Source organism: Drosophila takahashii, chromosome 3L (assembly GCF_030179915.1).
Source record: "Drosophila takahashii strain IR98-3 E-12201 chromosome 3L, DtakHiC1v2, whole genome shotgun sequence".
NCBI classification, from domain to species: domain Eukaryota; kingdom Metazoa; phylum Arthropoda; class Insecta; order Diptera; family Drosophilidae; genus Drosophila; species Drosophila takahashii.
In genome coordinates, this window is record NC_091680.1 from 13,331,341 (window position 1) to 13,355,247 (window position 23,907).

General features: G+C 37.7%; 2 protein-coding genes across 5 annotated transcripts; one reads left to right on the forward strand and one right to left on the reverse strand.

The window, feature by feature from the left end:
- Window positions 1-87: 87 nt before the first annotated feature.
- On the reverse strand, window positions 88-23,438 carry Atg1 (serine/threonine-protein kinase unc-51-like protein Atg1). Of its 2 annotated transcripts, XM_017140123.3 has the most exons (12): window positions 22,749-23,437; window positions 15,956-16,129; window positions 6,347-6,434; window positions 6,063-6,188; window positions 5,583-5,656; window positions 5,357-5,517; window positions 5,157-5,293; window positions 4,941-5,096; window positions 1,508-2,719; window positions 1,315-1,451; window positions 1,120-1,255; window positions 88-1,061 (listed from the first exon to the last, which is right to left on the reverse strand). In XM_017140123.3, the coding sequence occupies exons 1-12, from the start codon at window positions 22,836-22,838 to the stop codon at window positions 985-987; spliced, it is 2,568 nt and encodes an 855-aa protein (XP_016995612.2). In that variant the 5' UTR covers window positions 22,839-23,437; the 3' UTR covers window positions 88-984. The 2 variants fall into 2 exon arrangements, with proteins under 2 accessions (XP_016995612.2, XP_016995611.2); XM_017140122.3 differs by having other exon boundaries at window positions 4,941-5,293; window positions 22,749-23,438.
- Window positions 7,976-14,199, forward strand: LOC108056361 (uncharacterized). 3 transcript variants are annotated; one of them, XM_017140124.3, is made up of 8 exons: window positions 7,976-8,115; window positions 9,155-9,353; window positions 11,500-11,696; window positions 11,755-12,008; window positions 12,334-12,609; window positions 12,774-13,059; window positions 13,129-13,293; window positions 13,559-14,199. In XM_017140124.3, the coding sequence occupies exons 2-8, from the start codon at window positions 9,301-9,303 to the stop codon at window positions 13,711-13,713; spliced, it is 1,386 nt and encodes a 461-aa protein (XP_016995613.2). In that variant the 5' UTR covers window positions 7,976-8,115; window positions 9,155-9,300; the 3' UTR covers window positions 13,714-14,199. The 3 variants fall into 3 exon arrangements, with proteins under 3 accessions (XP_016995613.2, XP_070071291.1, XP_070071292.1); XM_070215190.1 differs by having other exon boundaries at window positions 7,978-8,193; XM_070215191.1 differs by lacking the exon at window positions 7,976-8,115 and adding an exon at window positions 8,385-8,401.
- Window positions 23,439-23,907: the final 469 nt, after the last annotated feature.

Consider the following 23,907-nt stretch of genomic DNA (forward strand, 5'->3'; position numbering starts at 1 on the left):
TTCCAATTTTAAGATCACCTTTCTGTGGTTATGGTTATGGCAACACAGTCGTCCACATTGACATTATATAATTCCAAAAAGACCACGTTTTTTTACTATTTTTCTTATTACTTTTTATTAGTTCAAGTCGGTATTTTGTTTTCCGTTTTATACACTCTTTTTATGTGTGTTTCTCTCTTTTGTATACCATATACATATATAGATTTTTTCGAAAGTTTTGTGGGCTTCGGTTGTAGAAAAACTTAAAAAGTTTCATTAAAATATAAATTTCTTGTCATAAAATGAAATACCTCTTTAAAGTTGTTTTAGAAAAGACCTAACTAAAAACTATGAACATAGCACATTGTAAACATGTTTGTGTAGTGCAGCCATAAATATTGTATGGTATGTTTGTAATATTATAATAGAGGAATATTAAATTGTTAAATAAGAAAGTAGGCATTAAAACTACGGGGGAAAATTGTAGCACATGATATATGGATCTGGGTTCCGCCGCTTCTTCCTTTAAACATAGAATTAAACTGAGTTTGGCTTGCATATTGCCCTTTTTATGTTATTTGCTTGGTTAGCTTTCGTGTTGTACATATATATGTAAACATATATATAATATTACGCTTATCTTACGACTATATGGACTCTTATCTGCCCTTATTCATGTTGCATCTGCACTCGATATAAGCTTTAACAATTATGGTTGCCGCGCGGGCCGAAAATAATATAAAAAACAAAAACTACATATATCAGCATAGCTCAAACTATTTACATTGGACAGTTTTTTCGGGGGTCTGAGAACGCCAGAAATGATGAGGGGGATGGTGTTTAAATTATTTGTCGGTATGTCTGTGTATGGATAGTGTAGTTTTTGCTTCAATCACATGTTTGCACTCCCAACGAAAACGGTGAATAACTTAAGGAAATGTTGTTGATGGTTGTGAAGATTGCCGGTGCTTCATGGTTGGAATAAAGCTCTGTCTGCCCAATTATCTAAGCATTCTCATCGGTCACGTATATGTAGCCATGCTGCTGCAATATGCTCAAACGCTTCTCAACGGCATCGCGATCTGAAAAGTATTATGAATTAGTTATTTATTAAACTACATAATTGTTTTTCCCACTTACATTTGTTCAGCAGCATTTTGTCCTGTGGATGATTGCACTTTTGCACCAACGAATGCAGCAGAATGTGTGCGGTGTTGTAGCGCTCGAAGCAATTCTTGGTGTTCTTCAGTAGCTCATCCAAAGCAGCCGCCTGGCACTATTAAAAATATATTTATTAATTGGAGGAATTTATTATATATCTGCTGTAATCCTTACCATATCCAATGCGTAGTCGTAGAGAATCTTGTCCGCCGTAATGTTAAATGCATTCGCCTTCTGCAACAGTCCACTGCCATTAAGGCGCTTCGACTCGAACAGCATGCTCCGGTATTTGGCGTTCATGGTGAGCAAAGCTAAGCGAAATAAATTATTAAAAATCATGCACTGGATAAGAAACCCCTGCACTCACCATTCTTCACATTGGACGACGGCTTCAGCTGGCCATTGCGCAGCTGCTGGGAGGCCAGATTCATGCCGGACGAGAGGAGCTGGAGTCCACGGACGAGCAGCACCAGGCGCTCCGCCCGCTTGCAATGCTCCGGGGCATGTGGCGGTATCTGCTGGGCATCCGCCGCCGCCGCCGCCGACTGACCGCCGGCCACCATGAGCGTGGAGAGCGGTGCGCAGCGCGAGTCGGCCACCTCCTGGATGCAATCGGTCAGGGCCAGCACAAAGTTAAGCTTGGACAGGGTCTCGTTGTGCTCGCGATCCATCAGCGTTTCCTCCGACAGCTCGGGGGCCTGGAATGCATGTGGTTCGCCACCACCACCGCCGCCGCCGGCGACTCCTGTGTCCAGCAGACTGTGCAGTCCACCGGTGGCGCCCAGTTCGGGCAGCGTGAAAGCTCGCGGTCCCAGCATGTGATGCTGATTGTTGTTCTCCGATCCACTGCCCGCCGAGCCAATCGAACCCAGCGATCCCGGGGCCACCAGCATCGTGGGACTGCCCAGTGTGGGCAGCTTGGTGAGCGCTGCGGACGGCAGGATGGGAGAGCTGTTGCCACTGCGGCGCAACGGCGACTGCGAGTGGCCCGGCGACACCTGCCAGGTGCTCGGCGCATGCGGCGGCGGTGTCTCCGACAGCGATCCTCCCGAGGCGGAACGCATGCGCGTCGGCGGCGTTCCAATGGCAAACTGCACCGCCGGCGGTGAGATCGAGTTGATGTCACTGCTCACACTGCTCTTGCGCTGATCCGGACGCGGTTGCTTCACGCTGATCGGCTGGGATCGCGGTATCTGCTGGCCACCCAGAGTGGCCACCGTCAAGGGCCCGGAACCTGCGGCCTGCCTGGCCGGAGATCCAGCCGCATTCTGGGCCACCTGGCGACGGGCCGGAGCCGGCACTGGCTTGGGCTCCGAAATGGGCAGACTGCTGGGACGTGGCGGACTGGATTGATTCTGTTGTTGCTGCTGTGGACGCTGCTGCTGCTGGCCACCGGAAGCGGGCTGGGCTTGGACTTGGGCTAGACCCTGGCGCTGGTCCTCCGGAAGGTTCTTGGGCACCAGCACAAAGTCATCCGAGTCCTCGTGGGAGCTGCACGATCCGCTGTTGTTCTCGCTGTCGCACAAAACGCCCACGTTGGTGATGGTGGCACAAATAGCCGGATTTGCCACAACGGAAACTGGTAAAAAAGAAAAAGAGTTGCATTATATGATGTACAAAATAATTTAAGAATTTGGTAATATTGTTTTACGCCCAATAACGATTTTAAAATGTGTCTGGCGTCCACACCTTTAAAAATTTCCGAGAAGTATAAATGCAATTTTGTTGTGTATATTTATACCTGTCGAAATGTAGAAGACATTTTTCAAATAGGACCATTCATTAAAAAGTTATGCGCAATCAACATTTTTTTTTTATATCTATCTCCCTCGCAATTCCTTTAGCTGAGTGACGGGTATTAGATAGTCGGGACACCAAGCCGATTATAACGTTCTCTCTTTATTTTGGTGGGTTTAATCCAAAGAGTATAAATATATAGAGAGGACATGTCATACAAAAGAGTCTGTCGTATGGCGGGTTCTAGCGGTGGAACCCGCATTTTAACAGTAGAACCCGCACTGCTCGATTCTACTTGGAATCTATTCGGCCGCAGCACTGCTAGCCATTTGGCCCAGTGGATAAGACATCTGACTACCAATCTAAGCGGTACGGGGATCGAATCCCGTTGTAGAATTTCAATTTCTTGCGGGGTTTTTTTTTTTTGTTTTTTAAGAGTATTTTGTTTTTTTTCTATTTTGTAATTTTTTTGTTGATTTTTTCTATAAAAACTGTTAAGATGGATTTAATTCAAACCTTTTGTATATTATTGAGTGTTATTTAAATAACATCGAATAATTTCTTTACCACCGCCAAAAATTATTGGATTTCCATTTTTATATTTGTTTTTACATTTCGCTTAAGAATTAAAAAAAACCAGCCCTTAGGAAGCCCGTTCTTTACTTTTTTAATTTTAAGAATTTTTTTTTGATTTTCCAAAGTTAAGAATGCGTTTTTCAGCTAAAAAATTTGAATTTGGGCTTAACAAAAAAATTTTTAAAGTTTAAAAAAAAAAAACGATTCCCTGGGGGCGGGTTTTTTTATGCAGAAAAATATGCGCCAAATTTAAAAACGATCGGTTGAGCCGTTTAGAAATGCCGATGAACACGGACTTTTAAAAACGTGGTTTCGAGAAAAACATGTCATATGTAAAACACGTATAGAGCACTTTAAAAAGACGTTTTGCGGTGTTCACTGTATCTCCGCCAAAAATTACATTTCGTTTAAGAATAGAAAAAACCCGCCCTGGGAAGTTATATTTTTTTTTTACTTTAAATATTTTATAAAGCCGTGCAAAATCAAAAATTATTTTTTTTAGAAAAATTTTACTAGTACTAATTACATCCTAGCTTCCAAAGTTCTTTTAGATTGACTTAAAACTTTTTTGTATAATCTTAAGATGTTAATCTACAAGAAAAGAAATATAAAAAAATTGTTGAGCTTTTAACTAAAATAATAAAAAAAAGTATATATATTTCGAGACATCAAAAAAAGAAAAAAACAATATTAGAAAACGTCTGCCCCTTGCGGTTATCGAACTCGCATCAACATCGCTGATCAACGCTTTAACCAGCACGACCATAGACCGAGTTGAAAATGTTGGACAGAAAACCCTTTTCGACTTTTAATTGTTGTTGGCCCTAGATTATAGAAATTACAAAAATGAAATTTTCTCGAAAATGTGTTGCCACGTTCTCGCACACATACACACAAAGCCCACTTACACTTATGCATTGTGTACTCAATAAACGAATTCTAAAAATAGAACAAGCTCTTTCCCCCTTTTCCCCTTGCCGACAACAGTTTGAACAGAAAGTCAGAGTTATGCCCTCTCTATATAATGTATTCTCTTTGGTTTAATCTTTGTAGACTAGCATATTTGTCAATAAGCTGAATATTAATTGCTTGAACTACCTCTTAACCAGAGAATAAATAAATAAATTGTCTAAACATTTGCAATAAATATATCTTAAATACAGAAGGTGATCATATTTATCAGTTTACATCATTAACATTTAAAATGCCCAATTTGGCATAGATTTCTATATAATTAAATCACTTTACCATTTTTTAAAATTAACACAAAGACGTGAAATAAAGCTCGACTGCTAATTTGTGTATTGCGCCAAAGAATTATCACTCTTTTATGGTTTAAAAGTAGCGCCTTATAATATTTAAAAAACTCTGGGATAAGAGTAAATATAAATTAAAAGAAATTAACAGATTTTGTGCCCATTACAATAGTGTCTTTATAATGCAAATAAAAATAGTCCCAATGCATGTAAATTCCCACCAACACCTACCCGTGTTCTCCTCCTCCTGGGCCTCCTGCTCCTCCCGCTCCCGCTCCTTCTGCTGCTGCTCGGCCAGCTTGACCAGCTGCAGTTCCTGCTCCAGCTGCTGCTGCAGGGGGCTCTTGGCCTTGGCAGGCGGCGTTCCGCCCAGCGGGGGCATGTCAACTGCAAGAACAGCACTCTTAGAGACTCGCCGCCGCAGGTTGGCTGCTTGGCTTGGCTCACCTGGCGACGCGGCCGCCTTCTTGCCGAGAAGGAAGCGGTGCACAAAGAAGCTCTCGTACGAGATGCGGTCCTTGGCGTTGCGCCGCAACAGGCACAGCAGCAGATCCCTAAGATCCGGTGACACGCCACTTGGAATTCTTAAAGAGAAAAAGAGGGGTTATTAATCTTTTTTTGGCTGCGGGATTATTTAGGAATCTTACTTTGGTGCCAGGTTGGCATTCTGCTCGTAGTAGAACTTCAGTTCGTTGGGCGTTTGTGCATAGAATGGCGCCTTGCCAGTCAAACACTGGTAAACAATGGTTCCCAGCGACCAGAGATCCGCCTTGGAGTCGTACTGCAGCGACATGATCACCTCGGGAGCCTAAAGAAAGTCAATATATATAATTAGATTTAATACTATATTATTTTTGGATATTATCTAATTACCATGTACATGGGGGAGCCGCACAAAGTGGCTGCCATGGCGCCCTCGTTCAGAAAACGAGCAAACCCGAAATCGGCTGAAATAAAGAAGAGTTTAAATTACTTATTAGTTCATATTAGTTACTTACAGTAAAGGAAGAAAGTCCTCAACCACAAAGACGATTACTTAGTAATATCAGGTTTGTTACGAAAATAAATCATAGTGACAGGGAGTTTTTAGATAGCAAAAACTTATTTAGCATTGGGTTATAGGGATTATAAGGATTATACATACACACAAAAAAAGCATGTTCCCGTAAAATCGATATGCCCATGTAAATTTCAATTCGTTTTTACATGAAATACTATTTTCGACCAGTTCAAAATTACCTGACCGCGTATCAAATTAATATTGATCTTAAATAATGTAAAATCTATCTACGTTTCCTATCGTTTTTTTTTTGGTAGTAGGGTTTCTTTGAAAAATATTTTTAAATTTCTTACCAATTTTCAGGGTTATTTTCGATGGAGCTGGCAATGTCTTGCCATAATTGTGCGATAGCAAAATGTTTTGTGGCTTGAGATCACGATGCACAATTCCTTTGGTATAAAGTGCCTTCATAGCACCAGCTGGAAATAGGGCAAATTATTGTTATTATTAATATAAATATTTAATATTTTGTAGCAATATTTAAGGGATTATTTTTAGTATTATTCGTTCTGGATATAATTTAAAAATTTTAGTTTGACTAGTCAAGTTGTTTCTCTTTATTTTCTTTTAATCTCACCTAGTTGCACGAGGAAGAGTCTTACGGTATCCTCGCTCAGCGTTCCCTTAACACTCAGATAGTCCGCCAAGTCGCCTCCATTGCAGTACTGTAAAGAGAAATTCGTGCAGAGAAAGATAAGTGGAAAATCTAATTAAGAGAGCTCCTACCCCCCAATGAGCACGAGTCAAGAGTTCAGCGCGCACATAAATCTTTTGGGACCCCAAAGACCTCAAAGCAAAAGGCGACCCATGCAAATGAATTAAGTTCAATCAGTGCGAAAATGCAGGAGCCCCGAGATTCAGTCCTCAGTATTTCCATCTGCCTTTCGCCATTCATGTGCCCGTCTTTTGTCAAGTAAGCCAAGGTCAAAGCGAATATGATTTATGACAATTTTCTGAATCAAGAACTGGAATTAGGGAAATGTTCATCAGCCAGCTGCTTTTTCCTTTGTCGGTTATCTAACAAAGGTTCTGTTCCGGTTTATTTCGGTAGTATACAAAAATAAAAAGAGTTCCGAAAATTTAAAAAAGATTTAACAACCAATTGAAATAATAAGTAAAAACTTAAACAATTACTAACATTATGTAATTTATTGCTTAAACACACAGTTTTCTAAAAACAAACAGTTTCTTAAACGTTTTCAAATATTCTACATTATTCGAAATTTTCAAAGATTCTTTAAATTAAAAAAGGTTTACCAACTTGGAAATAATAGGAATAATAAGTAATATCTACTTAAAAAATTACTAATATTTCATTATTATTTAATTTATTGCTTAGAACAGGCAGTTTTCCAAAAACAAACAGTTTCTAAAATATTTTCAAATATTCTAAATTATTCCAAATATTTCAAAAATTTCTTTTAAGCAACCCTCGCTGAAATGTAAATGGAGAGAACCCCTGTCTCTCCGAAACGCCGTTATTTTGGCCTGAGCAAGTTGCCAAAAAGGATTTGTGATTTTTGACCTTGGGGCCGCCAATCAAAGACATGACTATAGAGTTCCAAACGAAAACACTGCCGAAAAACCCACAGAGCAACAATGTGTGTGGCAAGCATTTTTATGGATTTTTTTTTTCGTTTTCCATGAGAAAATATATGGACCACTTACAGTTTAATGAGCAAACAAAGCCAGCAATGGCAGGCAGCAACAACAAAATTAGGCAATTAAACAGCCAAATTGAAATGACAAAAGATTTCACTCCACTCGCTTTTGTTGAAAAGCGCAAAAAAATAAAAACCAGAAGAGTAGCGAAGAGAAAAGAACATTAAACAAGTCATTGACATGTAAAGTGACATCAGGCAATGGCAAAAACGCATAAATATAAAAGTAAAAGTCCGCGAGAAATGGGGAAACACTCGCTATAGGGAGGGATTTTCGTTATCTGGGGCTTTTATCATTCAAAATATGTGCAATACCAGATAGAGTTTTTTAAATTATTTCAATTTCCCGGCAACAAGTGTGCATGAGTCAGCGATTTATTGGAAAATGCACTTGCGTAATTAAGAAACAATCGGGGTTCTCTGTTTTTTTTTTGTTTAAAGAAATCCGTATAATGAGAGCTTTTGAAGCTAAGAGAAGACTCTCTTCAGCCCTCGATTGTAGCTCTCGATTTCCTGAGCTCGCTGCTTCTGCGGTCTCATTTCGTAGCTCATTTTTAAATCGACGCTCGGCCATATCGCACGTTATCTCGCGGAACAAAAAATAAAAAATAAATAAAAATAGTAGCTACAACATTTCTTAATGAAACTTTAACGCGAAATTGCCACCAAAATAATAGCCACAAGTGTAATCCCCAATTTATAACATATCATATCTCAATACAAAACGACGCGAGTCATTCCGAGTTAACGCAATGGACTAAAGGTCAACATATTCTAGGCGATAAAAACAAAGCTCTTATACAGTAATCACAACACAAAGACCTAGAAACGGAATTAAAACAAGAGTTTAACTTAGTACTCGGTGAATCAAGCGGTTCTCATTCAAATATTCAAACAAACTTATCACTCCAATCACGTCTAATTTAATCGAAATGATTCAGCCTCAGCGTTTCACTTTTCCAGCAAATTATGTAAATAAACTGTGAAGGGGGGACACTATCTGCTATATCAAAAGACAGACCCCGACTTATAAGTAAATCCCAAAGCAAAGTTCATTATGATCGACATTAATTTAAATCCGACAAGTGCGAAATTAGTTTTATTAATAAAATCAGTGGGGTTTCTTGTTCTCTTGTTCCTTCTACTTTATATATGTATTAAAATGGAATATTTTAGAGATAAGACTAACATTATTTCTATATATTTCATTATAATAACTGTTTTATAAATATATGTTAATAAACTCTAATAAACTAGAAATTAAATTCTTAATACATTAATTAATTATGTCAAAGTAGCTTCCAAGAACAACAAAAACAAAACCGCGAGAGAGGAGAGAGACACAAATATTAAATATTTATAACTGATAAGATTAACACAGCAAAACATTAAACTAAACATGGGAGAGATTAAAAAAAGAGAGAGTGATAGAGAGTGTTTCTCTCTCTTTTTTAGCTCTCACCTCACACACACACCTGTTCAGTCAGCCCACCGAAAATGTTGGCAAATTTTTTTTGCTCATTTGAGAATCGGCAGCGAGTGGAAAAGTTGGTGCGAGCGGAGTGAAAAGCTTGCGAAAAATAATTATTTTATTTTTGGCAAAAGTAAACCGGCAAATGCAAATATGAACCAATTCTAAAACCAATAATTTCGAAACCAAAACAAAAGGACATTAAAAGTGCAAAGTGAAAAGAAACGCAAAAATAATAAAATTCTATTTTCAGCTTGAAAATTTCCACATCAACTTTGGCAAATACTCAGAAAAAGAAATGAAATCATATAGATAAACACCAAATATTACCAAACAAGCCTTGAAAACGCAGTGAAAACAAAAGCTAAATAAATAACCATAAACAAATAATAAACAATAATGCACGTGTATTACAAGTTTGGATTACTCTTGATATTTTTGCTAAGCGTAAGGTAAAAACCCAACTCCAATAAATATTTACAGATCTCGCGATTTGAAATTCCTATACGGCTGGAAAAGTAATACATTTATTTATAAGTATAGAAAAAAAAACCTTGCGCTCAAGAGAAGAAAGACAAGGGGCAAAGTTTCCGTTTAGCAACATTCGTAATGATTAATTCACTCAAATCGAAATAACGACAGGTGAACCTGAATAACGGGACTTTGACCCTCCAACAACTGAGATATCAATGCCGAACGAAATACTCACGCATGGGGTTATAAAAAAAAATAGCAACTTTTTATTGATAGTCCACGGCAACAGCTCTTAATTGCCGCTGATTATATATTATGTACGCGAATTTACACTCCACCTAATCATATCGCATAATCTGATAAAAATAATAACAATCCCCGGTTGCCCGATAATTTATACCGTTTTTCCTTATCAAATTTGTTTGGTCAGCGCTTTGAATTTCTCAACGAATATCGAAGTAGTAGAAATAGCAATTTACAACTGTCTCGATTATTCATGGTAACATCAATTTATGACTCAGATTTGCTTTAGCCATTTATTACTATCGTCGACTTAACGGAAAATTATAGTTATATCTTTTTAAACCATTAAATAAAGTAATATATCATTTTTCCCCAATATAAATTACTTTTCTTAATGTTTAATAACTACATAATATTTTCCCAGTGCACTTAAACCAATTTCTCCATTGATTTTTGGGCCTTTGCTAGCCTTTTCAGCCACTTCAAATCAAATGTCAAAGTAGAGTGCTTTTGAGTGCGCCGCTTCCAATTTTAGTCATTTCGTTCAAGTAGTCAAGGGAATTACTTTGACTGGGTCGTCGTGCTTAGTTACAGTTTAGAGATATTTCGAAACGCACATTAAACTAAGTGAGCTGAAGCCTGAAGGCATTTGGGTAACGTTCGATAAATATATCTTTATTATCCGGTAGCAATATATTAATAAATGCATTTCTTATCATTAGTACCGAACACTTGAACAACCTGTTTCGGTTCTATCAAACTAAGCACTTTTATGGTCTGACGAGGGTCTTCAGCAATCATAGAAACTTCACTCAAAAGTCACGCAATTAAAGAGAATGCCAAATGGCAGTTTTAAGTCTCACTTGAGCTACTCTACCCACCTATTCCCACCTTTTTTTTCACGCACCCACTAGAACTGAAGTCGCCTAAAGCAGGATAACGAACGATTTAGAATCAGGCGAGTCAAGTCGAAAAAAAAACTGAAGAGGGGCTACAAATCACAGAAAAGGAAAACAAAAAACAGAAAAAAGTGAGAGTAAACAAAGTCGCGAAATAAAACCGGTCAAGTTGTCTCTTTTGCCATGAAGTAAACTGGTTTTTGTCTGTGTTTTTGTAATGAAGTATTTACAGTTAGTGTCAAAAATGTAATACTAGTTATCGAGACCAACAATTGAATAGAGTTTACAATTCTTAATATTGTTTTTTGTTTTCTACCGACTTATTTCATTTGAAATAAATTTTATTTCAAATTTTTATTCGATTAAAATGAATACAATGTTAATTATCAAAATTATAGAAAAGCTTTCTAATTTGTTCCTAAAAATTATATTTATTAGTAAATAATTCACTTAACTTGTCTAAATTTTTTCATTTATTTATTTAAGCTCTATTGTTTTGTCCACATCTGTATAGAGAAATACTTGTATGTCATACGAGAAATACATATGTGGCTATATTCATTCATGCTCTTTCGTGGAGCAAACATAAACAAAAGCGTATAATGATAGTGGGGAAAACGAATGTTTCTGTGTGGCTATGGCGTGGCTATAATAAAATGGGTCAAGAGCGTTTTCAGGACAAATTAGCGAGGTGTGTTCGCCTTCAAGACGCGAATGATGTAAGCACGTTCTCTGCTTAGAACCACAAATCTAAAGCCAAATATTGACAATTTTCGGACTTTTGGTAAGACCACTTTACGAATTTGTCAAGTAATTGCTCTATCAGAAATGCGAAAATTGATTTGAAATGTAATTGCCCTGCGTTTTTCTTTATAAGTAATGAGAATAAATTTCAATGCTTTATAAGTCTTTCCACGTCGCGGAATATTCCAGAATTGTGTTCTTTAACAAGCATTAATTTAACAATTTTCTTTGTTTTCAGCATTAGCCACACAAATGCCGCTCCAGCGGGCAGTGAGGAGTCAAATCGATCGCTCAGCTCCCCCGAGGACTTGGATTACGATGATGATGATTACAGTGATGTAACGACAGGCGAGGAAGCGCCGGAGACAGCAGAAAATAGACTGATGCCACTATCATCCTCCACATCGACCACCACCACATTTCGACCAATATTTAGTGAGTACTATTAAAATCTCAATAGCGAGAAGAAGTTCTAAGGAGTATTCATTTACAGATATACCAAGACGCAGCAACCATGTCCTGGAGCCCAGTTGCCCGCGCAACTGCCTCTGCCTGGAGGACTTCAAGTATGTCCAGTGTGCGAATGCCCATTTAACCCATGTTCCCCTGGACATGCCCAAAACGGCGGCCATTATCGATCTGAGCCACAATGTGATTGCCGAACTGAGGCCAGAGGATTTCGCCAATCTGTCCAAAGCGGTGGACATTAATTTGAATCACAATTTGATTAGCCACATAGACAAGGAGGTAAGTTCTCGAATAATACAAAGAACCTCTCTATAAATAGTTAAAGTTAATTGTTGGAAAATGAGCACAACAAAGATTAAAAATCTCAATGTTGTATACTAAACAAAATATTGCATTATATATTTATTGCAATTGTTATTTGTACTATTATTTATTGTAATATGTATGTATTTGTATGTTTCTTCATTGAAAATACCATATGATTTACCTTTAAGCTCATTCAAAATGAATTTGTTTAATGTATTTGAACTTACTAACCCGGATTACTCTGTAATTATCTTTCATTAATTTTCCTCAAATGTATTAAAATTATTACCAATTTTAGGTCTTTCAAGGATCGGAGCGCTTGAAACGACTTCGGCTGGCCAACAATCGTCTAACGAAAATCGAACCCGACACATTTTCGGCGGCCAAGGAACTGAGCCTTTTGGATTTGAGCAACAATTCCATAGTCCAGCGACTGGATGGATCCTTTCTCAATCAACCCGACTTGGTGGAGTTCAATTGCGCCAATTGCAGTTGGACAGAACTGCCGGAGCAGACGTTCCAGAACATGAGTAGCTTGCAGGTGCTTCGCTTGAACCATAACGATTTCAAACAGGTGAGTTTCTAGCGCCAAGAAGTGCGATAACCAAAGCTATCGTTTGGAGCTCTATGGCTTGCTATCGCTCGCTATCGATAGTTGGCGCAGCTCCCCAAAAACAGCTGTGTTTGCCCCCATATAGTAATATAGTTGTCCCGCTCTCGCTTTTTCCATTCCGACAGCAAATCAATACGAAAGCTTTCTCGCCGCTAACAAAAATAATTAAACTGAAGCTGCCGGAACTGGAGCAGCACAACATCGAGGAGCTGTGTGGTCTGCTGTCCTCCATCGACACGATTAGTTTCCTGAACTTTGACATCAGCTGCTACGAGTTCGTACTGGGCACCCCCTTCAACGGCAGTCTCATTTATCCCACGGAACCGCCGACAAAGGGAATCTCGGGTCTTCCCATCGTGGCTACAAGTACTCCGAAGCCAGCTACTTCCACGCCCGCACCGCCCAGAAGTGGTGAGATCTTTATAATTAAATAGTTTCTATACTATTGCTAACGTGGCGATCGATATTTCTTCCTTTTAGCCAATCGTAATCGAGGGGGAAAAATGGAGAACTCCACGGAATTGGTTAAGGCCGGCATCCTAAATTCCGCGACCAACACAAGCGGAGTAAAAGTGGAATTGCCAGCCGAGAACAAGACCAACCAGGTCGAGATTGCCCCAGAGGTCATCAATACCCTGCTCATCTGTGAGTACCCCTCTTTATAAGTAACTCAAAACTACCATTTATCACAAAAAAAAATTATAAAGACCCCAGAAGTACTTAAAATCTGGCTGTAATTTAAACTGGTTATAAACTAAATTGTTTATAAAGTATCTTAAGTTAAGAAGACTTTTTATAACCAGTGTTTTTTCACTTATTTAAAATTCTAATGTAAAACATATGGTCGCTTGAGTTACTATCGTTTGAATTCCCCATAAACCTTACTAATTTGCCTTATCTTTCCCTCTAGGCATCATGGCTTTGGCCGTGATTGGCATCGTTATTGGCCTCATTTGCCGCAAGGATATTGGCGGCATTAAAACCAAATGCTGCCGCACTAGCAAACCAGAACCAAAGGATCAGGTCCATCCCACTGAGGAGATACCATTGAATAAGCTAGCCTAAGAGAACTTTCTAAAAACCAAACAAAACAACACCAGCAAACAAAGAAGAAAAGTGAATCCTATCCTCCAGTTTCGAGAACAAATTCCATTTTGACGGCATTTTTGATAGATTATAAATAGGTATACGTCGTATGTGTATATGGCTAAATTAGTTAACTACTTTAACTCGGTTTCCAGCCGTCGTCACGCCTAATTATAGTTTCTCCTACATTGTTTGACCGCACAACTGCTACCAGGAAATTAATTCCCCGAATCCATTGTTAGATTCTAGTTGTTAGTCGGTTTAGTAGGTTAGGCCGCCTAGTCGCTTAGCGTTCTTTTCTCTAGGGGAACTCGGTAAATGGGATCCCATTCGAAATCCTGGCACTGTTCTAGTTTAAGATCCAAAAGAAATTTCCATCGCACACTTAAAATAATGTAACCCCTAGATACTTTAGTTGCTAGCTATAGACTTCTGCCAAAATACAATAAAAGTAATTATTGTAAATAGTAAAGAAATAATATTGTTTTTATAAGAATTTATGGACTATCCCTGGAAACCTTACACCAGATAGCCTTGATCGCTTTCCCACCCTCTTGCTATCACATACCTAAGCTCAGACAACAAAAATTAAGCACCGAATAAACACATCGTAAAATATTGGCAAGATAAATAAACAAATCAGGCGAACCAGAAGCAGCCAAAATGGTGGGAAAAGCGCGATGGAATAGCACGTGGCCGCAGAACCAATAAATATTCATCAACAACACGAAAAACGAACTGATTACAAACTTGGAGAAGGGGAAGCGGACTCCTCTCTGTCTCTCTGGTGGCAAACAAATTATAATACAAAGCAAACAAGGCGAATGGGGCCAAAGTCAGGCGATCGAATGTGTACCAACTACTACAATAAACATCAGATGGAACGAAACACTCCCTTCCTATCGCTTTTTTAACCCCCATCAGCTCTATTCTGCTCCACCTATGTGCGCCGATGACATGCAATCGTGTGGCCACAACAATGTGGCGTCGGAAGGCGAATTAAAAACAAAACAAAAAACTATAGATTGGCCTTTCGATTAGAACTATTTTGGAAACACCCTTTCCTGACTCGAACTTTATTTTAAATATTTTATGTGTTTTATTTAAATATTGAGTATCCATTGAACACAAAAGAACCAAAAAAAGATTGGCCTTTCGATTAGAAGTATTTTGGAAAAACTCTTTTCTTGAAGTTTATTGTAAATGTTTAATGGGTTTTATTTAAATATTTGAGTATCTATGAAACACACTATTCAAAAAATTAGACTTCAAAATTAACTGAAAATATTTCGTAAAATAAATAGTAAAATAAATATTGTAATATATTTGTTGTACTAATTTCCCTTTAATTTAGACTGAATGTATTTTTTAATACCTCAACTAATTCCCATATTCCTCTTACCCACTTAAATACAAGGGTATTCATAAGAAAACAACCCTATCCAATCTTATCAGTGAAAATACTCGCCAAAAGGCAGCTAATTCTCGTGCCACGCGCATTTGACCTAATTTCAAGATAATAGATGGTATATAAACACTGAACGCTAAAAGCATGCAAACACCTGTAACCCAAATTGAGTTGAACAAACTTGAGGTTAAATGCGTGAATAGGTAAAATAACGAAATGCGTTTTACCAAAAACGGAAGACAGAAAGATCAGCGAAAACAAAAATATATATAAGAAATATCAGATAAAAATAGGTAAAAAGGTAGTGTATAATTTACATACGATTATAATCACAAAAAGATTAAATGTTATAAGTGTTCAGAAATATATCTAATAAAAATTTTCTAATATTCGATTATACAATTTGGAAACTAAAATTCCTAATTTAAGAACTTGATACTTTTTCAGTTCCCTGAGCTGTCAGTTTTAAGTGCAAGCCTTTAGTGAGTAGCAGGCATTCGGCGCAAATCGCTTTTACCATTCTATTCTTACTTTATTTTTGTTTACGAATTCATTTCGCAACTTCCGCAATTAATGGCGTAGCATTTTGGTCAAGAGAAGGAGGTCTAAAGTGGGAGGCGGGAATATTTTTGGGTGGGGTGAGGGTGGGGGAATGACGTGGAACTGGTCGACGTGCACTTTGCTTTGCACCTCCCATACGATATCATCTGGACGGACTGACTCACACACGTTTTAGCCATAACAGCATTAAATATTTATGAATTTCTCGCTTCGCTATGCGGTTACATTAATCTGGTTTAATGGGAAACTCACCTCCATGACCAGGCTGACGCAATCCTGGGACTCCTTGCAGTCCAGCAGAGCCACCACATTCTCATGGTGCAGCTCGGTTAGCTCCTTCAGGATCTTTATCTCCTTGCCGAGCAGATTCTGGGTCTTCAGTTGTCCCTTCTTCGTGATGCACTTGATGGCCACCGGCATGTGTTTCTAAAACAAAGAAAGGAAAACGTTTCATTAATACTCAATCAAGGGTTAGTCACTCCAAAGTCATCGAACGGCTAACCCAATTACAAACCAAAGTCAGCGAAATGACTCAATTTATTCGCCTGGGAATTTAATTGACACAAAAGTGGCAAAACAAAACACTGTATGTATTAACATTTCCCATTTTGAATTTGTTTTGAAATCGAATGTTGGAATGTTGTGCGAATGGTATAAACATTTTAATTAACAAAATAATAAAGTGGTTAATCGGTCATTTGCCTTTGATTCTCTTCTTTTGAACCGGATTTAAATTTATCTAAACGATTTTTGAAATATTTAAACTATTTATGCAAAATAGAACATAGCTAACATTTGTGAGAATCGCATAGAGAGGCGATAATTTTTTTAATTGAGTATTTATAGCCAAAAGGAAACCAAATCGAGGGTATTTCAGTTTTGTATATTATTCTTTTTCAGGTTTATGACCCCTGCCTTTGTGGGAAGCGTTCCGAGTTCCCATGGAGTTCGTCTCCTTTTACCTAAACCCGATAATCTTTGCATACAGCGGCTGCCATAAATTTGCCTTCCAAATGTTTACATTCTCCTTGGGCAAATGTCTTTGGCTTGCTTCAATTAGCACGCAGTGGAACAGGGAAATGCGAAAAATGCAAATCCCCCGATTTGAGGAACGCGAAACGTTGGAGGGTCTCGCTCGGTTAAATGTTATTATTAGATACGCAAAAACGCATTCAACCGGCGGGCAGACAAACGGAGGAGGGGCAGGTCCATAATTGCGGTGAATAAGATTGTTTACCCGAGTGCTCGAGTGACGAACTTGGCCGGGACTTGCAGTTAACAGCTAACGGACGGGGTTGGGTTGAGTTAACCGGTCGAATCGGCCCACTGATAAGGCCTACGTCGTTAACTGCACCTCCTGACCCCCCGACTCCCCACCTTATTTGCCTTAAACTTAGCAGGTGACAATGACTCTTTGTCTGTGTTTGCTCTTTCCGCCGTCTGGCCCTGGCTAAAACTCAAAACAAAAGACGAAAGTGTAAATTTGAACAAGTTTGCCTACTACAAGGAAGCACTCCCCGAATAGTGGATAGTCTGGTTGGGAAGTGTCGACTGGGATTTATCCTATCCACATCATGACATCGTTTTAAAATAGTATTAAAAAAGATTATGATGCCATAAACCGAATTTAAGTGGCTTTAAGCTTAAGTTGGCCTGTCAATTTTGACTTTTTGTCATTAACATTTAATGGTAAGTCTTATTTTTTGTAATTGCTTTTTTTCTTTAAGTAATAATGAGCAATTTTAATAACAAATTTAATATTAAAGTTAACTCTGAATTTATAAAAAAATTTTAAATGATTAAAAGTATTAATAATTCAGTTGGTTTTATAGAATTTTATTAAAAAGTAGTTGATGTATAGTTGGTATACCCCTCAACTTACAACTAGTGGATATAAGTAGACACTCTACAGGTTTCCCCTTAGAATATCGGATCACCTCAACCGGCGTTCACGCGTTGTTTGAATGAAAATGATAATCGATATATTTTCCTCCACGAGCACACATAATCTTTAGCTTGTGCATTCGCAGATGTATTTTTATAAAATTTGCATTTTTATTTATTCGTGCTGGGTAAACTGCAATGAATCAAGCAATTCTTACAGCTTCTGACCGATAACCGCACAGCTCCTGCACTTTTGTTTGTTTGCGACAATCTTGAGGCGAGTTCAATTGCATCTGTTGCCAAGCATCTGGCCGTGTTTAATGGGGTATAACTTTTGACTCGTGCAAGATTACAGAAGGCAATTGGATCAGGTCAGTGAGAAAAGATTAAGTAATTAATGGATTTAACAATGGGATAGTTGTAGATATTAATTAAAAAATTAAAATAAAAATAAGAAAAGACCCTACCTACTTAAAATGACTGTTCAAATTCAAATAAACCTGAATGAAATCTGTTTACATTTCTATTATATTTGGCTCTTTACGTCACTGCATTATATTCTGTTTACCTTGTAGTCGAAGATAATAAAAACGCCCGAGAGATTAGATTACCCATTAAAACAATTGCGGACATTGGGCAACGGAAACCGGGCAGTTCTTGACCCAATCACCTCAATCATCCAAGCGCAGGCGAAAACTGTGTCAAAAGCGAATGGGAAAGTTGCACCACACACACACCTGAGGTCTGGGGAAAATGGAAAATTAGAGGCGAGACCTCCGATCTCAAAGTCTCCAAGTCCCGGGGTGCAGCATTAGATATTTCATCAAAACCTCACCCAAAAGAAAATAAAGGTTCAACGAACTGGGAGGCTCGATAAGGCGAGGCAAATTTGCTGTTTTGCTGGGGGTTTTAGGTGCATTGGCCCCTCAACTAACAACAAGAAAGGAAAACATTTCTTTTGGCCAAAAATAGCTAGGCGAAAAAAGATAATAATTGCGCAGAAAATGCGCGAAAGAGTGAAGCCAGAGATACTATAAATGCGAATGGGGAAAAAAGTGCAGCACATCATCGTATCTGATGGATACAACAACAAACAACTTCAACTGGTTTGGCGGCGGGTAAAAATGTATCTGCTCACTGCCGCTAAAATTTTGCAAACAAATCGCGAAAATTTTCAAATATTTTTGCGACGCAAAACTTTTATATTTCGATAGCGCATAATTCACGGGCGATCGGTTTCACAAGTCAGCCGGCTAATTTATATAGAATACCACCGATCTGGAGCTGAACAAGACAAACTAGTTTGCGAGTGAGTAATGCCTGGCTTGATATGATATGCTATATATGCTGGAAGATGTCTGGCGGTATTCACTGAATAACTTAAGCGTTAATTTCGATTTGTTTTGCTATGCACGTGTTTAGCCTCTCGTTCCCACCGTCTTAAATTGGAGAGGTGATTTCGCTTTAATAGAGTGAGTTTCTTTTTGTATATGTTGCCTAACTTTAGACTTCCGTGTACTAAAATTGTGATGAATAAACAATAAGACTGGGAGAAAACATTTTCTAAACTAAGAATAATTAAAAGATTTTTTTAAATTAATTTGTAAATTATCAAATACAATTTAAAAAAACAATTAAACTAAGAGAAAACATTTTCTAACTTAATACTTCTTTAAATTAATTTTTAAACTATTAAATATAAAAAAAAAACTATTTACACGTTTTTTCCTGGAAATCTATAGCAATTTGCTTATCATTTTTAAAAGGGCCTGTCCCGCTTCATTATAAAACATTAAAAAACCCTACTATCTATAGTATTATAAAAATTGAAAAGATTAGATGAAAGATTAGATCTTTATAGACTTTGTCGAGACGCATTTTCGCCGCCGAATGCAAGCAAATAAAGTAAAAAGGCGGCGACAAAATCAAATGCAAATTGCCATTGCATTTTCGCTATGGACAAACAAAACATATGAATATGCACATTACGCAATGTTAGAAGGGGAGGGTTTTTTTCTGAATATACAATAAACTTTACACGCTTAGAACGTAATTTTTGCATGATTCCGTCGTCGCCGACAGCTTATGCAATTTGGCGATAAAACGGAGCGGAGCGTTCTGTTCGGTGAATTATGGAAGCACGTGTCGTCTGGATTTCCACATGCCAGCGTATCCGCCAGATAAAGATTGATGATGGATTCATTCATGGCAAAAGGGAAAACTACCAGACGGTACTTAGCACCGCAGCTGTTTGTCGTTTATTTTTGGTCTCGGATTGAGATCCTCTGAGGAGGATTTCCTTTCCTATCCACAAGTACGAGTATCTTTTGGGTGTGTATCTTTCGTCGCTGCACATGTTTGACTATTTTTAGCCAGTGCCTCTGAGCACGTGCAAGCAAAAGATACTCTTTTGGAGACACAAATGCCAGGCACTCCAACATGCCTTGTCCTTCGCGCTGCTTAAGTAACCCAAGTGATTACCGGAGACGTTAAGTCATGGAAAGAAATCGAAAACTGCCGGACCACGAAACCAGTTACTTGAAATGGCCATAAAAGGAAAGACGCGGGAAGTGAACTGAGCTCAACTCACATTCCAAATGTCATCAAAGTGCGCTCAAGTGGATGGAAATATTATAAAAGACATATGTATCTATAAAGCTTTTTAAGATATCTAATAAAAGTACATGGACTATTATGTTTTATAATGGTTGAATAAAAGGTGTTTATAACCAAACCTTTGTAGTAAAAATAACATAAATGTGACAATCAATCATCTGGAATCTAGGTACATTTATTTTTCAGGTTCTATCACAGATCCAAATCTTTAAAAAGGTATAACTCAAATAATTTGAAACATTTAAAACGAAACTCACGATAAAAAGATTTTACTCATACATTTTCCCCTTAACAAAAAATAAATATAACAAAGAAAAACAAAAGATACTTGGTAAAAACCCATGCAAGACAAAAAATAATATATGATTTTTAAAAAACGCTTGCTCTTAAAATGACACATCGAATAAAGGAATTTATTCAATGACGAATTCCTACTATTTCCTTAAGAAAATTGAATTATTTATTTAACACTTTGGTGTTTCAATTAAATGATTAACGATCAGTAACAAGAAAGAAAGGAGAGAAATCCGAAATGAAATCAACAGATCTTTAGTAAAAGGGAGAAGGAGAAACCCAACGTTAAAGACAAATCCAAATTGACAGAAAGAGAGGGTCTTACATCATTGAAAAGAGACGAGACGAATGTCTGGTTTACGTGTGAACCGATTGTGCCATTGTCATTGTTACTGCTATTGTTATTGTAGTTGTTATTACTGTTGTTGTTGTCACACTGCATTTGCAATTAATAATGTGATTTCATTTACTGACGAGACGAACTTGAGCAATTTAGAAAAACAAAGTACACAAAACAACAACTGCGTTGATAAGAGCGTTTTTTCTTTTCTATGCCTTGTTGCACTAACAAAAACAAGATCGGTGAAAAAGAAAAATAATGAAAATCAAACACACTAAATGATATGTGTGAGATAAAATTGGTCGGCATAATCATATGGACAAGCAGGTATTATGTATTATATATATTGTTTTTGGGCAGAGAAACACATATGGTGTGTAGGTGCGTGTTTTTAATGGATACACAAAACAGCTGATGCAATAACTGGCAGCTGTTTCAAGAAACTTTTCGCTTCGAGCTTTTCACTTTGCGTGTTTTCTGTTGTTTTGATTTGTTTTGCTTTTAAAACTCAATGAAAATTAAATTAAAAAAAACCGTCATTCGGATGTTTTTTTCGTTTCAACTATTTCTTTTTATACCAGTTTCGATTTTTTGTTGATAAAAGTTGCTTGACCTGCCGCATTTATGTGTATTTGCCTAACTGGTTAAGCTGGTGACAATTAAAAAAGCCTATTATGGCGTCTAAATATGCATGATTTATGGTCGAATAAACATTTTTATTTTGAAATATTCACAACGAATTTAACTGATTATTTGCTAATGAAGAGCCAAAGGTTTTCCAGCTGCAATTAAAGCGTGCATTTACAAGTAACAGGCTATTAAAAATCAGTGACGATTTAAATATGGAAATCTATAGTTTTTTTAATTTGTTTACTTTGTAATCTCATCGGAATTTCTCAGCCCTTTTGCTGCCCAAAACGCGCCATTATTTTCATTATTTCTAAGATGACCCTGAAATAGTTCAACACACTTCTAATGCGCACATTTGTATATTTATCATACGCAGTGGTGTTTAAGTATTTCATTTGTATCGCCCAAAGAAATCGCACGTGCGTGTGGCTCCCAAATTTTGCTTAGAAATACTGAGAGGGTATAAGGGGCAACAATTGGAAAAAAAAATAAACAAAAGAAAAAACAACACGCAAATTTTAAAGAAAACAAAAAATGGAGCCACGCCTGAAGCCCTCCACAAAAGGGCTGTGATTTCGCTCAGCAATTTCATTGGGTTCGGTACAGTGGGTCGAAAAACATTAAATTTGAAAAATCAAAAAAATTATAAAAATACTGATTAGGCAAAAAAAAAAGTTATGTTATTGAAAATACTATACCAATAGATAAATATAAACATTTAGCTATTTATTACTTTGTATTATCTTTAAAATTTTTCATTTCTCGATCAAAAATATTCTAAGCCCTATTGGAATTCTTAAATAAGAAGTGTTTTATTTTCTAGAACATACGATATTTACTTGAAATATTTTTCTAATAATGGGCTCTAATAAAAAACAAAGATTTCTAAATGTTTTCCTGATTTTATTTATTTTTTAAAAACGTTTCTCGCCTTTTTAACACATTTTTATATGCTTTTGTGGGTGATTTCATTTGATAACTATTTATATTGCTTAGCTACACTGTGATCAGCTGATTTTTCGTTATATTTGCGACATTTGCGGAGCGGGCTTTTGGCTCTTTTGGCGTTTCTGCGTGTTTACCTTTGACAATGGCGCATTGTTAATAACTTTGGGGCTTGTTATTGTATTAGTTACAAATGCGACCGAGCCCGCATTAAAATGAAAACAATAACAACGGATCAGTTGGTGGGGAAAACAGGTTAATAACATGACGGAATGGAATGGTCGGTTGGGGTTGTAAATATGATGACTGAGTGCTTCAAAGCATTCCGCTTCTTACCTTGCGATGACGTCCTTTGTAGACGACGGCAAAGGCGCCGTGGCCCAGCATATCCTTGGAGCTATATTCATATTCCCCGACAATATTCATTGCATGCGAAAAAGGAGGAGGATGCGACGCCTGGAAGTGCTGCTCTCTCCTTCGCCCGCTCTCTCTCGTACACCCCCTCGCTCGCTCTCACACACGCACACACACACTTGCGCTCTCCTCTTCGCCTTCGCCTTCTCTGCTTTGCTTTCGTTTGCTTCCAATTGCAATTGTGGAAAATGGAAAATCAATTTCTTTACTTTCAGCCAGCCACCAAAAGGGATTTTCTGGCCCTCGACGATCTCCGGACTGTTCACGTAACACCTCCGCTGCCCTTCGCGTCCACCTGGCCAGTTGACAATTATCGGGCACTCACTTTAATTTCACTTGTAATTGAATTAAACTGTTCTTTTCCGTGTGTGATTGTGTCGGTTCTTTCAGTATTGCTTTTAATTGCGGCCCACACTCGCAGACACACACACTCACGATGGCACACACTCTCGCACACACACGCACGGTCCGCACAATTTCCTTTGGGTCTTTGGAAAATTTGGCTTCTTGGTCCCAGCGAAAAACTTTGCAAAAGTGACTTTTCCAACTACTTCGCGAGAGAGACCAGTGGAAAAAGGCAACGATTGAAAACACAGCTAAAAGTGGGGGTGGCGAGTGTGGCCTCAGGTGTATTTGGGGAAAATACTGAGCGAGCACATTAAATACTAAAAAAAGGGATGTGCACACAACTAAAAGTAGAGGTGAAGAAACATTCACGGTATTCCCTAAACTGCTGAATTACTAAATTGTTGAATTTTCAAACAGCTGTTATTTGTTGTAAATTTTCACGAAACTTAAAACATGTAACATTTGATTTTTTATTATGCTGTCTAAAATTTTTAACCAAGGTGAAAACAAACAAACAAAAAAAAGCGCATGTGAGTTCTAAATTGATCTTAAAGTAATTAATGCTTACTGGTGATACTAAAATGTTGACTTTTAATAAAAAAAAAGTAACAATTCTGGTTTTCAAAGATTCAATAAAATTTTCAACACGGATCGTGTTCCCAACTTTTCCAACCAACTCTGATTGGAAATCAAAATGCCGAGGTTCTTGGCCAAATGATTCTCAAATCTCTTG

Coding starts and splice junctions, on each gene's coding strand:
- LOC108056361 (XM_017140124.3), top strand. CDS start 9,301: ATGCACGTGTATTACAAGTTTGGATTACTCTTGATATTTTTGCTAAGC. Junction 12,009..12,333: donor TTAGCCACATAGACAAGGAG/GTAAGTTCTCGA, acceptor TACCAATTTTAG/GTCTTTCAAGGATCGGAGCG. Junction 13,060..13,128: donor GCCCGCACCGCCCAGAAGTG/GTGAGATCTTTA, acceptor TCTTCCTTTTAG/CCAATCGTAATCGAGGGGGA.
- Atg1 (XM_017140122.3), bottom strand. CDS start 22,838: ATGAATATTGTCGGGGAATATGAATATAGCTCCAAGGATATGCTGGGC. Junction 5,518..5,582: donor GCGGCTCCCCCATGTACATG/GTAATTAGATAA, acceptor GACTTTCTTTAG/GCTCCCGAGGTGATCATGTC. Junction 5,294..5,356: donor AATGCCAACCTGGCACCAAA/GTAAGATTCCTA, acceptor TTTCTCTTTAAG/AATTCCAAGTGGCGTGTCAC.